At 40.5% G+C, this 14,847-nt stretch overlaps 2 protein-coding genes across 2 annotated transcripts; one reads left to right on the top strand and one right to left on the bottom strand.

Annotated features, from left to right (window-relative positions):
* LOC310951627 (matrix metalloproteinase-19-like) lies at window positions 1–4,806 on the top strand. Its single transcript, XM_083919948.1, has 9 exons — window positions 1–173; window positions 1,911–1,999; window positions 2,078–2,208; window positions 2,312–2,524; window positions 3,027–3,272; window positions 3,355–3,453; window positions 3,575–3,739; window positions 3,837–3,964; window positions 4,051–4,806. Exons 1-9 carry the CDS (start codon window positions 63–65, stop codon window positions 4,288–4,290), a joined length of 1,422 nt encoding a protein of 473 aa, XP_083776074.1. The 5' UTR covers window positions 1–62; the 3' UTR covers window positions 4,291–4,806.
* Window positions 4,807–8,225: 3,419 nt separating this feature from the next.
* Window positions 8,226–14,396, bottom strand: LOC310952366 (transmembrane protein 198-like). The gene is made up of 4 exons (XM_083920961.1): window positions 14,202–14,396; window positions 10,470–11,045; window positions 10,217–10,338; window positions 8,226–8,553 (listed from the first exon to the last, which is right to left on the bottom strand). Exons 1-4 carry the CDS (start codon window positions 14,353–14,355, stop codon window positions 8,404–8,406), a joined length of 1,002 nt encoding a protein of 333 aa, XP_083777087.1. The 5' UTR covers window positions 14,356–14,396; the 3' UTR covers window positions 8,226–8,403.
* Window positions 14,397–14,847: the final 451 nt, after the last annotated feature.

The raw sequence follows: 14,847 nt of genomic DNA on the forward strand, positions 1-14,847 counted from the left end.
TCTGCAGTAACTAACCAGAACTTGTTCATCGTTACTTGAAAAAGTCTTTATTTGACCGAGTGATGGAAAAAATACAGAAAATGGAATACAGACTGGAGTTCACGGTGCTTCTTGTTCTGCTGACGACAGCTTCTTCTCTCAGCCTGAGCGGAGAGGAATTTACAGAAGTGGTGGTAAGAAACGCAGAAAAGATAACGATAAGTTTATCCTATAAAACGGCAAAAACAATTACTCTGTTGCCAAGTATTTATTGGAAGCAGTTAAACAATGTCCATGATTTTGAGTTTTGTTTTTAGGGAATACTATAATCCAAATTAAATTGTGCAGTCTAAATGAAACTGCCCATACTGCAGTGAGTTATCTCTTTAATGAGGAAGAAATGTTTTTAGTTTACAAATCATTGTAATGTTTCATTATTATGGTTCAAATTGATTCAAACCATTTTCGGATGATTTTGACTCATCAGTGAGTCAAGTAAGAGTTGGTGTAGACGAGATAAATTGTTGTTTGGTGCAACTGACAACAGCAAACATTCACTCTGATAATATAAATGCTGCCCAAGTAGTTAGTGCTTCATTTAGGGAAGCAAAAACATCCCTGTGAAAGTATTTTTGAAAAGGTTTTTCAACATTCATACATGTAGCTGACAGATATACTTACTACAAACTACACATGTGATAAACAAAATAAGTGGATTTACTGTAGATGTAACTACCTAATAATATATAACGTAGTTACCGCTGACATGTAAGATACCCGTAATCATGATCAATGATTATAATAATCTCATTCACTGCAAGTACATATAACTCCAAAAAAATATGCACAGTAGTTTGTATGTATTCCACATATTAAAAGCAGGGGACGTGGTATACGACGGTGGTCCTGGAAGTACTAAACCAAACCACAACCTTTTTTCTAATCCTAACCAAGTTGTTTTAATGTCTAAACCTAACTGACATCTTTTGTTTCCCAAATGTAACCGTTGCGGTCCACTTCCAGTGGAAGATATACAAAGCTGTGGATGAGAATACATTAAATAATATGACAGGAAGCATTCCCACATTATAGATTAAGAGATTAAGAGATAATTCCATGTCTTTTTAAAAATATATTATAAAAAAGGTCATCGTGCTGTATTAATACTGTGAAAGTATCAAAATGCTCGATCCACAGAGAAATGCACAGTCTGTATTCGGAAGCTGTGCCTTCAAATGAGCCGTCAGGACTTCTGTACGCTTGTGATGTCACAGCGAGGTAAAGTGCCGGTGCAGCGCCATTACGGTCATTCCCCAGCTGCAGTGAAGGTGCAGAGATGCTGAGAGCAGATGACAAAGGCCCGGAAACACTGACCAATCAGAGCAGACTTGGCTTTTTCAGGAGGGGGGTTTAAAGTTATTTGGGCGCGGAATCGCCCCATGTTTTTTTTTGGCACTTACATACATCATATAAGCCATCAAGACAGTTTTTTTATAACTATAAACGGAGAAATCCAGGACGTGGCTAACACTGATTAGTTCGGGGCAGTACAGTGAAGGCATTAAAACGTCTTTTTTAACCACTAATACTGTTCAAAATAACACCAAACCTCCGCAGTAGCATGAGAAGAGTCCCTACACATAAAACGAAGCACCAACAATGTAGTCAGTGAACCCAGAGTTTATTAAAAGGGTGTTTTGAAAGACTTACCAACTGGCCCCTGTACCAGCTCCTCTCATAGTAAAGTCAGTAACAGTAGAAACACAAAATACAAGTATGAACCTGAAAATTAGCATAATATGTCCTCTTCAATGATCACATTTTGTTGCTAAGTTACTAAAGTTTTGATTGCAGAACTTGGAGTAATTCTTACATGATATTACTCGAATGCTTCGTTCACCACTTTTAAAGTAAGCGCTCTATCTTTAAAGGCGTATTTAAGGAAGTATGGCTATCTGCACATCCCACTGGACAGCAAAGGCCACAACCAGCCACCTGAGGAGATAACAGAAGCCCTGAGGTGACCATAGTTCGTCCATTTGAACTATTTGTAGAGGCAGCTTAACATATTTGTTTATTTATTTTCTTTGTGTGTCAGAATCTTTCAGAAAGCGACAAATCTACAAATATCAGGTAAATTAGATTCAGCCACTCTGGTGATGATGAACAAACCTCGGTGTGGACTGGACGACGCTTTCAACAACAAATCTCTCAAGTATCGAGTCTTGGGTGGGTCACGGCACTGATATTACACACTCAGATTGTTACTGCAGTATTAGGCTGCTTGATAATTGTGAGTACAACATTACCATAGTGTTTCCTGATTGAACAGGTTACTGGCGCAAGAAGATGCTGACCTACCGCATCTATAATTACACCCCAGACTTGGGTAAAGGAAAGACCCGTTCGGCCATCCAGAGTGCATTTAAGTACTGGAGTGATGTGTCACCTTTAAGGTTCAAGGAGCTGCAGCAAGGAAGAGCTGACATCAAATTCTCCTTTCATAGAAAAGACAAGACGTGTCCAGTGCCCTTTGATGGACGAGGTGAGAGCTTCTTAAAACATTAGACAATACAAACAGACGATCTCTGGACACACACTGAATAACAGCACTGACACTTGAAACAGTGGCAGGTTTAAATGCATGATGAAGCTCTCATAATTGTTTTTTTTTACATTATTCTTTCCCTAATGATTATGTATTTTATTATTCATTATATTGACTTTTACCTATTTATTTTACATTTTTTTATGTTTTATTGCTACAATTTTTGTTTGTTGGGCTGCATGTTTGTATGAAAGATGATATATATGTATATATATATATATTTATATATATATATACATATGTATATATATATATTTATATAACCAAGGCGCTTCAACAAAAACCTTTATTTTGTGAAAAAAACAGTGAGTCACATTCTGAACAATAAGAAATAAAAATATTTCAGCATAAATCAAGTATTAATAATGTGTTCTCTAATTTTGATCTCCAGTGTGTGTAAATGAAGTTGAGTTGATAAGAATTCTTGCTGTATATTTAGGTCATGTTTTAGCCCACGCTGACGCCCCCGAGTCAGGCATCGTGCATTTCGATGAAGATGAAGTGTGGACAGAAGGGAAGACCTCCGGCTCCAACCTGAGGATTGTTGCAGCCCACGAGATCGGCCACGCTCTGGGCCTGGGCCACTCACAACACTACAGCGCACTGATGGGACCTGTTTACAACGGGTACCGCTCTGACTTCAAACTACACCTGGACGACATACGAGGGATCCAGGCTCTATATGGTAGTGTCACAGTGTCCGTGTGTGTGTGTGTTTGTGTGTGTGAAGTACAATTCATACCATGTGCAGTGTTGTCCCTTTTCAGGAAAGCCGGAGAAGACTCCTCCGTCCAGAAATCCAGGTCAGATAGTCCCAGGAGTCCTTCCAGATCCTTGCAAGGCCACTCTGGATGCAGTGATGTTGGGTACAGAGACTTTGATGCTGCCACAAAATAAAACATGCATCTGTACTTTGATATTCAAACATTCATCTTGGAGATGTATCTACCTTCAGCTGTTTTTTTCTCCTGCGTTGTGTCCCTGCAGGTCCTTTGCGTAAGACATATGTCTTCAGTGGTCAGTACGTGTGGACGGTGTCCAGCTCTGGCTACAACTCTCCCATCCTGATCTCTGCACTGTGGAAGGAGCTGCCTGGGAGCCTCGATGCAGCCGTTCACTCTCAGCGGACCAGCAAATCCTATTTTCTGAAAGGTGGATTCATTTTATGATGTACGATGCTGGCAGGATTTTAACATTTTAAATGTCATCATCTAAAATGCAGCGTTTAAAGAAAGTTCTTCTTTCACAGGAGACAAATTATGGAGATTCTCCGGCTTCAAACTTGACCACAGCTTCCCTAAACGCTTGGCCAATATCCCGGCTAATATTGACTCAGCCTTGTACTTCAATAAGAACAAAAAAATTATCTTTTTCAAAGTGAGGTGCAAATTATTTTTTTCTACAATCTCCTTTGAGACGTTTCCTTTCCCATTAAATCATTCTGTTCTGTTCTGTTGTTTTAGGGCTCTGGATACTGGCAGTGGGATGAGATTGGCCCGACAGACTTCAGTTCATATCCCAAACCTACTGGACAACTCTTCCTCGGGGCACCTGGCAACACTGATGCTGCATTCACATGGACTAACGGACACATATACTTGTTTAAAGGCTCGCAGTACTGGCGTGTAAACCGGCACCACAGAGCGGTGGAGGAGGACTACCCTCTGAGCACCGACACACATTGGATGCAGTGTGACGACTGAGCCACCAGAGGCCACCGGGGACTCAACACAAACGTTATCCTGCACAGTGACTCAGTGTCAGAACTATGAGGGATGATTATTTATTTGGACCCTGATTCTCTTCCTGTGAGGAAATCAAGAACAGAATTAATATTTGTGAGCTTATATTATCATTAAGAAAGTGTCTACATGCATTGGAAAAAGGCAAACTTTGTAATGTTTCAATAAGATTGGATGTTGCCGGGCGTGTGGTCAGAGAAGTCGCCCCATGTAAAGAGGCTGAAGGTCCTCGAGGCAGCGGCCGCAGATTCGACTCTGACCCCGACCTGCAGCCCTTTGCTGCGTGCTGCAAATACTGCTGTTTAATAAGCATTACAAAGCTAAAGTTAACACGTTGTGTTCCTAAACCATCTGTTTGTCTCCCCCTCTATCACCCCATTTCCTGTTGGTCCTATAAATAATAAAGGCTTGAAAAACTCTTAAAAAATCTTACAAAAAAAGGATTGGATGTTGCATCTGTGATTCTCAGTTTGAACCCATCCCCCACTACAGCCACTTCCTGGTTAATCCAATCAGGAAGTGCCAAAAACTGCAGTTTGCACAATAGAGCAGTTTCTCATTGACCCCCATATTAAACAGGCCGATTTCACGGCATAATTAAACCTATTTAGGATTCTAGTCTGTATATTTAAGTCATATCGCCGTGACAACACTGACTGGGGTGAATTTTTTTTGAACCAGGCTAGTTTTTATTTTATTGGAGGTTAAAGTTTATGAATAATTAGGGGTGCAACCTCTTGAGTGACACTTAGCCTATGGCCCTCACTTCTCCCCTGAGGCTAGTTGTCAGGATTAGCATATTTAGCATGCTAGCACTGTCATCTCGACCTGGACTGCGGTCATTCGTGTGGTGGTGTTTCTATAAGTTACAAGCTGGTTTGCTCTTCGATCAACTGTACAAACAGATGGTTTAGGAACACAACGTGTTAACTTTAGCTTTGTAATGCTTATGAAACAGCAGTATTTGCACCATGACTTGCAGTACAGCCTGCTATCGATGACACATACACTAGATGCTAATCTGGAGCATCGGGTGGATTCGGGCTGTGAGGGTCTGTGTTTTACAGTCTATGAGCATGGTACTGTGTTGAATATCAGTTTAAATCAGAGATCATAAACTCTGGTTGCTTTCACTTCACTCCTGGAGCCGGGTTTTTTTTTGTTTTTTTCCCCCAAACTTTATTTCATATCATAGCCCGTGTAGTCTCCGCTGGAGACACGGGACTCCCACTCTTGTTTAATTAGTAACTTGTTCTGTAAGCCTAGCTTCCGGGTGGTGGAGCTTACGTGAGCTAATGTGGCTAATTCTGTAAACGTCAGCCAGATGAACGTATCTCCCTCCCCCCAACGTCTCATCAATGCCCTTTTCTGGTAAGAGGAAAAGAGGCGGAGTCTAAGTCTGACAAGATGGCGACTCCAAGAGGCGAATATGATTGGATCAAGTTGAGAAAACGGGCCCAACTGAGAGGCTACGTCCATTTTTTATACAGTCCATGGTTGTAACAAAGGCGTCATAGATAAACAAATTATATTAAACATTTTAAATCTATAACAGTTCATAGATTACTTTCTAATCTAACAAATCTATAACATATCTGAAAATATGTTTAATATCTCACCCATATTTTGTGTTGTTGTTCTTTCACATAAATAAAACTATATTCTTGTAGGAAAAGAAATTGAGAATCTGGTATATCCGGTGTGTAATAATCCAGAAATAATCATAACTAAATTGAAAATGTTCGATCAACAGGCCATATATAATAATAGGAAAAGTACAGATCTTACCAAGAACTTTAATGATGGCTTCTGTACAAGTTTCTCAGTAATTTTAATCATTTAATTTGATTAATTACGCCTTTTCCTGCTGGGATGTGTCAAACTGGCTTGGCCTTATTCACAGGAGACATTTTTCCACCAGTTTTGTGGAGATTAGACCTCCTCTCAGAACTGGATTTAGTTATGTGTTGCTGTCATTTTGTATTGACATCTGCCTCATTCTCTTTAGTTTTCGTCCACGTGTGAAACAGCTACTAACTCTAACTAACTCTACTAACTCGTAAAGCTTTTAAAAGATGTCAAATCATAAACAAACTCCTGAGCTGGGAAAACTTGATAACGTATGTTAAGTCTCGCTCTTGCTTTCAGGATTTTACATATTTAACAACATTGCTTATGCAGAGAATAACCAGTCAGACTATCAAAGGTACCATTTGAGCAGATTCTACAATTGTTACATGATTTTACTACTGATGTGTCGGATTCATAATCAAAACGTGAATATTTGGATACTAGTTTTCATCTCAGCTGACACCTTGTCTGTCTTTATCCGCCCTTTCCCTGCATGTGTTTTTTTTACACTCACTTATTTGGCCTGTGGCATGTGTTATACTGTGGGAATACTTATTGGTGGATGTGTGTTATTATGATGTCTATATGAATTGTATACGAGATGTTTTAGGGTGTCTTTTTAAACCAGATTATTTATTTGGGCTTACTCTGGTTCATTTATAGTTCTTTTCAAATAAACTAATAAAATAAACATGTGTGTCACCTGTGAACAACCTCAGGGCCTTTCTCTTAGAAAGTTAAAAAAGTAATTCACAAACAATAAAATTCCCCATTGATCAGCTTCTCAGTACACTTAAAGTGTAACTCCGGCGTATTTGCATTCCACAGTCTTTTTTGGCATGAATACAAATCAAATAAGCCATCGAGACACCCGAGTCACTAGCAGCTAGACGTGGCTGACACTGAGTAGCTTGGGGCAGAGCGCTGAACCATCGAAAACGACTTTTTAAACATCTGATATTGCTCAAAATAGCACTACAACGTAGTTAGCGAACCCGGGGTTTATAAAAAAAGCCTCAGCAGCCGACTACGTCCAAATTGACAGGCAGCCCAAACAAATGGATTCAAGTCGATTCAAGGAGGAAAGTACTGAACTGAACTCCAGTGCATTCAGTAATCGACTTGTTTGGGCTGCCTGTTACTATAAACAGAGCCGGCTGCTAATGCTTGTAGCATTGTAAAACAGCATTGTCATTTTTAATAAACTCTGGGTTCGCTAACTATGAAGTTGGTTTATGTGTAGGGACTCTTCTCATGCTACTGCAGAGGTTTGGTGTTATTTTGAGCAGTATTAGTGGTTTTTGATGAGTTCAGCTCTCTGCCCCAAGCTACTAGGTGTTAGCCACGTCTGGCTGCTAGCGACTTGCCGGGATTTCTCTGTTAGTAGGTGATCAACAAAAAACTGTCTAGATGGCTTATTTGATGTATATTCATGCCGAAGAAGACCGTGGGATGATTTTACGGCGGAATTACACTTTAATGGTTTTGGTGCCGCAGCTGTTCTTGGTCTGGTATGAACAAGCGTAACCGCAGAGGCTGAAAAATGAAGCCAACATGTTCCTTAAATGGCCACTTCATTCTCCAAAAGTGAGTCGATCCCCATAGAACGCCCTGTGAAAATGAGCAATTTTACAGCAGAAATAAACTGTTTTGGTCTCTAAAGCTTTATTGGACATTGATATAAGATGACACTCCAAAACAGAGCACAATCAAGCTGTCACATTCCTGTCAAATCAATGCTTTATTGATTTATTGTCCAACAATCCCCATTTTTCTGATGTATATCCTTAATTGAATTGCATATGTTGGAATTAATTAATGAGGTATAACTGTAATATTTTAACTTCAGAAGAATTACAACCAAATCTAATATAGACACATGGTACATATAGTAAAGTGTAGTGTGGAGAATAAAAGATTATTATGCGGGAAAGTAAACAACTCTATGAGATAAACTGTTCAGATGAAGTGATGATCGCAGGTCTGATGACTGTATGTTGTGTTGTCATCATTCAGGGGATGATCTCAGAGCTTCTCAAACCACAGCGTGTGCATGTTGAGGATTTTCTGACAAAGCTGGTTAAATTAGATTGGCCCCTGAAGCCAAAAAGGTTTAATTGTTTCCATGGAAGTGAACCCTTCAAAGGGATGTTCAATTATCAGTACAAGGTAATGGGTTCCTCAGATATGTGCAGGTTGCAGATATTTTTAATGCTGTGTTCCTCAGACTGTGTAGACAGGGGAGGCAGCAGTCAGAGGCACCATGGAGCCCGTCTCAAAGTCAAAGTCAATTAGAGTGTGTGTGATGGTGCTGACGCTGCTGGTGGAGGAGCCTGTTCCCATCTGCAGCTCCTGAAGGCTCTGCAGATAACTCTGAAAGGCAAAGAGGAGGGGGACACGTTGTTATCGCACTGACCGCCCACTGGGATATTACATTATGAGGCTTTTTTCTCATGCAATCAGACATTGATTGTCAGGGCCGGACTTTGCCTCTTGGAAGGTGTGAAAGCTGAACGATTTTTTTGAATCAGCACCTGAATACTCTGTTGAATGGGCATTATCAGTAGTTATCAGCCTCATAGATACGGGTGAGAAGGATCGTCATCTATTCACATATAGAAACAGCCCCCATTAGCTCGGTCAGGACCCCTGGCTTTTTAACACTTTGGGAGTCCTGTTGCGAATTCAAACAAAAGTAACATTCCTTGGTTAGGTTTAGGCAACGAATCTACGAGGTTCGGTTGGTGGATCGTGGGTTAAAGTAACTTTTATGTTTTTTAGTGAGTTTAGAACATTAGTGAGTCCCATCCATCACCCCAACCTTCATCCTTAGGTGTAAGGAATTCCCTAATACTACCGGTACTGCCCATTGAGAATGAGTAGACATGTGACAATTTGGGTGGGGTCTGAGCTCGTCCGCCATGTTGGAATCCCACGTTATTGGTTGCCAGGGCAACACTGCACTGGAGAGTGCTACAGTGCGTATTTTGAATCACAACTTGAAGCACATAGTGACTGAATCACTGCGTTTAAACTGAGATATGACGAGACAATTGTGAAGAGATGGAGAAGAATAAGGCAAAAGAAAAGGGTCCTCACGGGGTCAAACTTACAACCAGCAGAGAAATTTAGAGAAGAGGGCAGATATCAATGGTGTTGACCCATGCGAGCTGGCTGACATGTTTTGCAGCCTGTAATGCTTATTAATGTAAAGTTGTAATTTGATTTTAGCCCAGTGGGTGTCTGTAGTCGACTTTGAAGTGGACAAATCAGTTCTGGTCAGGATAGGGCCATTAACAGTGTGAGCAGGGGTGAAAGTAGTTTTTATTTCTTGCCAGTACGATTATACTGACCAATAGTGCGCATAGCGCCACACACTGAAAATACACTTAATTATTTATTAAAGTCAACTTATCAAGCATTCATCAGGACTTCTTATCACTCTAGTACTTTTTTATCACACTGCTATTGTGAAAGTCTCATACTTTGCAACAACCATGCGACTGCTAAACACTTTGATAATGGTCCAGCAGTTGCTCTCATCATCTAAAACGGGGACCTTTTTAGATAATAACCCAAAGTCTTGTTTGTCTTATGAGATGTTTAAGGTTATGGGCATTGTATTACCAGTAGATTATAACGGCCTACTGAGGTATAATAGGAGGTAGAGTAGGGGCCTTACTGCCACAGATCTATTGTCGAGATGCAACCATCTTGCAATGGGATCACCTTTCCTACTTACTACCCTCTACTTCTGGCGCCCATCTTTGAACTCTGCCCTCATCTTGATCTCAACCTGTAATGTTTTGTGACTGAATCTTGCACAGTTGTGATGCTATTGCAGTGACAGGCATCAAAATACTGAAAACAGCCTCTGCATTCATGCATCATCGTCAGTGTCTCCAGGACACACACACACTGACTCACGAGGTGGAAACAATACCATACAATGCGTCGCTGTTGCGAATGGTAACAACTGATAAAACCCGTTCAATTCAGCAAATAACATTCGAAGCGGCTGATCTCATTCACTGACCGGCGCCAGGACGTCCCCTGCGTAGCGTTTCAGCGGTGGAGGCCTGCGCCGACGGTGTGGTGGTCTCCTCGACTCTCTATATTTGTGCTTCTTGGCATGTTTCTTCTGTTTTTTGTGTGCAACTGGGAAGCATTCAAAGGGGGGGAATAAAAGGAAAATCATGAGTATATAACGATGCAGAAGGAAGGTTTTGAGTTCATATTTAACATGAAAAAAAGCCTTGAATGCATCAGTAAGATTGAATTAAACTCACCCTCTGTGTGTGATACTCCTTTGGCAGTAAAGGTCCATTGTACCAGCACACCTATCAGACCCATAAGAGGCCATATTACTGCGATCGCCCAGTTAAACCAGCAGAGTGTACGTGGGGCGCCTTTACAAAACATATCCTGCACCTGATCTGGCAGCACAAATGTCCCCACCAGGTAATCCACACAGAGCATCACAGTGGTGGCTCCAAACACAGATGTGTAGATGATGGTGAACAGTTTCTGCCACTGGAGTGTGAAGAGAGCGGTGACGATGCTGGCAGCCAGTACGACAGTGAGAGGCACCCATGCTGGAGTAAGGCTGTGAAACTGTCCGATGACCACCAGGGTGGCGAGGGAGAGCAAGCTCCCCAGCTGCAGGCCGCTGAGGAGGAGTCCTATCGTGGACATCAGCATGGTCATCAGCCCGCAGAGCACACCCACGCCCAGGCCGATCCCCGCCTTTGTCTCTGAACCCAACTTGGCGTCCAACAGGGGCTCCTTGTGGTACAAAAGAAGAACGGCTGCTGAGCCAAACATGAAGCCAGAGAAGAACATGACCATCTTGAAACAGCGGTATCCTGAAGGGTGGAATAAAACAAGGTTAGACTTCATTGTTTAAAACAAGTCCTGTACTATCTACTCATCCATGTATTCAAATACAGAAGAATTACAGTATTTTACGATTGCTTTGACTGTAACTCTCAACGCAAAGAGCCAAACTGAATGGTTAGTTCTTGCGTTGAAGATATTGTCCTCACATACAAAGTGTAAAACACAATCATATTCTCAGCACTAAAATTATGAAACTTTTATCGTAGCACATGTTTTGATATGTATTACAAAGCCTACTGACCACAGTGCAATGCAATATTACTGTAGCTTATTGTATTTCTATTCATCTTATAAGTCAATAAGATATAAAGTTTGGTTTCTTGAATTAAAACTGATAAAGGTCAACTAAACAACATCAATCGTCATTTTATCTTCTGTTAATGTCATTCAGGCTCTAGACTACATCTATTGGATGAAATAATGTTTCCAAAGGTCATCCTTACTCTAGATTATTTTAAGTACTGACTTCCCCTTCATCGCCCATCTACCTAAAAAAAGCTACCCACCCTCTGAATGCTCCAAGTCTCTTGTTTGTGGTTGTAAACTTTGATTGTAGCTGTGATTATCCTCAAGGTCACAGCAGCTCATTTTATACATGCACACTACGTTCTAAAAAATGATCTCACTATAACAAAATGGCTCCTATGAGGACTAAGATCATCACACATGGATGCAGTTGGGCTCATTGAATCCACAGCTTTCGGGTCAGACCCAATTTATACAATTCAAGACTGTTTAGGAAACCCAATATGCAGAAATATTAAGATACCCCATTTTAGAATATATGAAAATAACACATTTGTACTGCATGAGAACACCACATATTTTTGCCCCAAACGGCCTGACTATCATAAACCCTGCATGTCTGTAAAGAGGAGACTCGTGGGGACCCATACAACCCATTTTCATTCAGATATCTTGAGGTCAGAGGTCAAGGGATCCCTTTGAAAATGGTCATGCCAGTTTTTCCCCTTGCCAAAATGCAACCAACTTTGTAGACTGATATAGCCCCCTGCATGTCAAGCTAACACGGCGTGGCACCAATGGATGTATTAAGTTGTTGGTCTAGATTCATATGACATGAATATCTTTACTATAGCTTTAAAACGGAGCCCACTACAGCTACTGAAGACAGTCTAGTTAATATTACAAGGGCACTGCTCCCCCTTTAGGACCGCCAGTGTCTGAGGCCAGAAAGCATTTTGAGTTTTGCTAATTTTAACTCTAAAATAGTGCAAATTAAGCCATTGAGCAATTTAAAAACACTTTAAATGTTCTAATCAGAAGATAAAAGGGCAAAAGAACAACCTGCTTTTAGTTTTGATATTAAAAAACCTGTCTTGTTGCATAGATTCTGACGGACACTTTTACATTTGTGTAAAGGTCTACATGTAAAGACACAAACATACAGCTTCTTTGCCTGGTTTGTCGACTTGAGCTTTTAACTGAAGTCTCACTGAAAGACCCTGCTGATGTCGACGGGTCACACATTACTGAAATACATTTTATAAGTGAATTTGTTCCAGTAGTCACATCCAGCTCCAACATCTGTCAATAACATATTTTTAATGTGAGGAATATAACTCAGTTCTCAGAGCTCTAACAACTCTCATGGTACTGTATTTGCCTGCATCACTGAAACAGCTGTTTTCCTTCATGTTATTAATTATTTACAGTCTTAAAAGTGTGAGAGTTACTGGGAACAGACTTTGGCAGCATGTGTGTTTGCACAATGTCACGTTTCAGGTCCATAGGACACACAGCTTCTCCTAATCACACTCACGTGGTGTTTATTGGATTCATGTCCAGATATTTTCTCAGTGAAAACAGAGACAGAAATGAAGTTATGTTCTGTCTCATATTTCCTGTTTTGGAAGGTAAATCTCTGTCAGTTACTGAATTCAAATGACTGTATATGGCTTTTTTATATATATATCCTCTAAACCCCAGAGGAAATTATTATATTTACATATTTCAGTAAATTTAGGACTCAACTAATCGACTAAATAATAATGTAAATGCAGGTTTTTGTTACATTTTTAGGCTATAAAGTTATGTTGTGTAATTTTGACATAACCAAAAATGTGATTCATCAATCCTTGACAATACAACTATAACTGCACCTTTTTCAGATGTAATATGGGCTGATTATAGTTTAAAAAAATTGTAATCCTGATTATGTAATCCTGATTATTACACAACCCTGCTCACAATATAATGAGTGAACATACAGCTCTACAAATTGCTGTGACCTGGAAGTGGTTTATAAAAACCCACCATTGCTGTCAAACCTAACAATCTTTTGGATTTGACACTGAAACCAGCCAGACGTCCAACAGTGCAACAGGTGGCACTTTATTAACGCTGCCTGTCTCAAATTCAGACAGAGGACTTCTGTACCCATCTGCCTCCTCCATCTTTGTGCGTATCCACCCTAAAACCCTGACAGCTTTCAGACACCTGCCACTGTGGGTTCAAGCCAACAGGTGAGCTAATGAAACATTTAGATACAGTGACAGCAGGGACATGCACGGGTGCAGATCACAGTGGACACGCCCCCCTCAGTATTTAGAGCATGTGCAAAAGATGACTTTTATTTTGAAGAGCTGAAGAACTTTTGAAAAACAGTTTAAACCTGCCAGAAAACAGAACGAAGAGGTGACGAGGCTTAGCTTTGATGACAAAAGCTGCTCTACAGCTGCAACTTAGAGAGAGAATAAAAACTAAAAAAGTCTGAAATGTTTTTCTATGATGGAGTATTGGGAATACTGTTATAAAAAATATAATACTCTGAGATTTTCAGGATGTTGTCATAATAAAACAGGTTGCTTCGAGTCTCATTATTAGATTTTGTTTTTAGAAAGATTATATTTTTGGCCTTTTCATGCCTTTATTTGAAAGGACAGTTTGAAGAGGACTTCCAGATTAAACTGTCACCTGTGTTTTCTTACCATAAGTAAAAACATTTCCATCATAAATTAAGTGTTTGACACTTCATTTCACCCCGAGACCTCCAACTTAATGTGCCCCCCCCCCCCATATTAAAAGGATATCTGCGCCCTTGGAGACATGTTGAACTTTAAGTGTCCTTACTGCTTTAACTTGTGCACATGAATTCTTACCAAAAAAAATGTAGATGAGGCCGAATGAAAGGCAAACGGAGCAGACGATAGATGGGATGACTTCATACTTGATGTTAATCTCGAGCGTACATATGTCCACCTCAGCTAAGCCGACGCCTGGCTCCTCAGTTACAAAGACTGAAGTGACGGCCATCTTTGGAGGATTATGACTTCTATTGCTGTGCGGATGGTCTTTGTTCATTAAAGGGGGGAAACCAGGGCATCCTGCATGTGGCGTTCAGGGAAAGAGGAAGCTCCTGAACGAAGAACTTGTGCTTAACTGTTTCCTGTTGTGCACCTGCAAAGATAGGAGAGTTTTTAGCTTCCATGGCACCACAGAGTCAGTTTTTTACTTTCCAGGCTGCCAGGTTGAGTAAATCATCATCAAGTCTTATGAACATAGTAATCCTTCAAAAATATTACTTCTATTCAAATCAAATTGTTATTTCAGTGTATACACAGTATAAGAGGATACGGCTCTTCCCCATGTACCAGTTTCCTGTTCAGAAAGCAGAGGAGGAAACGGGATCCCCTCTGAGTTTAACATCTATTTCCCGCTTCTTTTGTTTAAGAACAGGATACAGACGAGGAAACGACCTTGTGGCTCGATGCCATCGTCATACAGGTTTATTGTTCTGAGCATGTG

Source organism: Echiichthys vipera, assembly GCF_963691815.1.
Source record: "Echiichthys vipera genome assembly, chromosome: 9".
Taxonomy (NCBI): domain Eukaryota; kingdom Metazoa; phylum Chordata; class Actinopteri; order Perciformes; family Trachinidae; genus Echiichthys; species Echiichthys vipera.

Coding starts and splice junctions, on each gene's coding strand:
- LOC310951627 (XM_083919948.1), top strand. CDS start 63: ATGGAAAAAATACAGAAAATGGAATACAGACTGGAGTTCACGGTGCTT. Junction 174..1,910: donor AGGAATTTACAGAAGTGGTG/GTAAGAAACGCA, acceptor CTATCTTTAAAG/GCGTATTTAAGGAAGTATGG. Junction 3,965..4,050: donor AAAAAATTATCTTTTTCAAA/GTGAGGTGCAAA, acceptor CTGTTGTTTTAG/GGCTCTGGATACTGGCAGTG.
- LOC310952366 (XM_083920961.1), bottom strand. CDS start 14,355: ATGGCCGTCACTTCAGTCTTTGTAACTGAGGAGCCAGGCGTCGGCTTA. Junction 11,046..14,201: donor CCTCATCTACATTTTTTTTG/GTAAGAATTCAT, acceptor TCCACCCTTCAG/GATACCGCTGTTTCAAGATG. Junction 10,339..10,469: donor AGGAGTATCACACACAGAGG/GTGAGTTTAATT, acceptor AATGCTTCCCAG/TTGCACACAAAAAACAGAAG.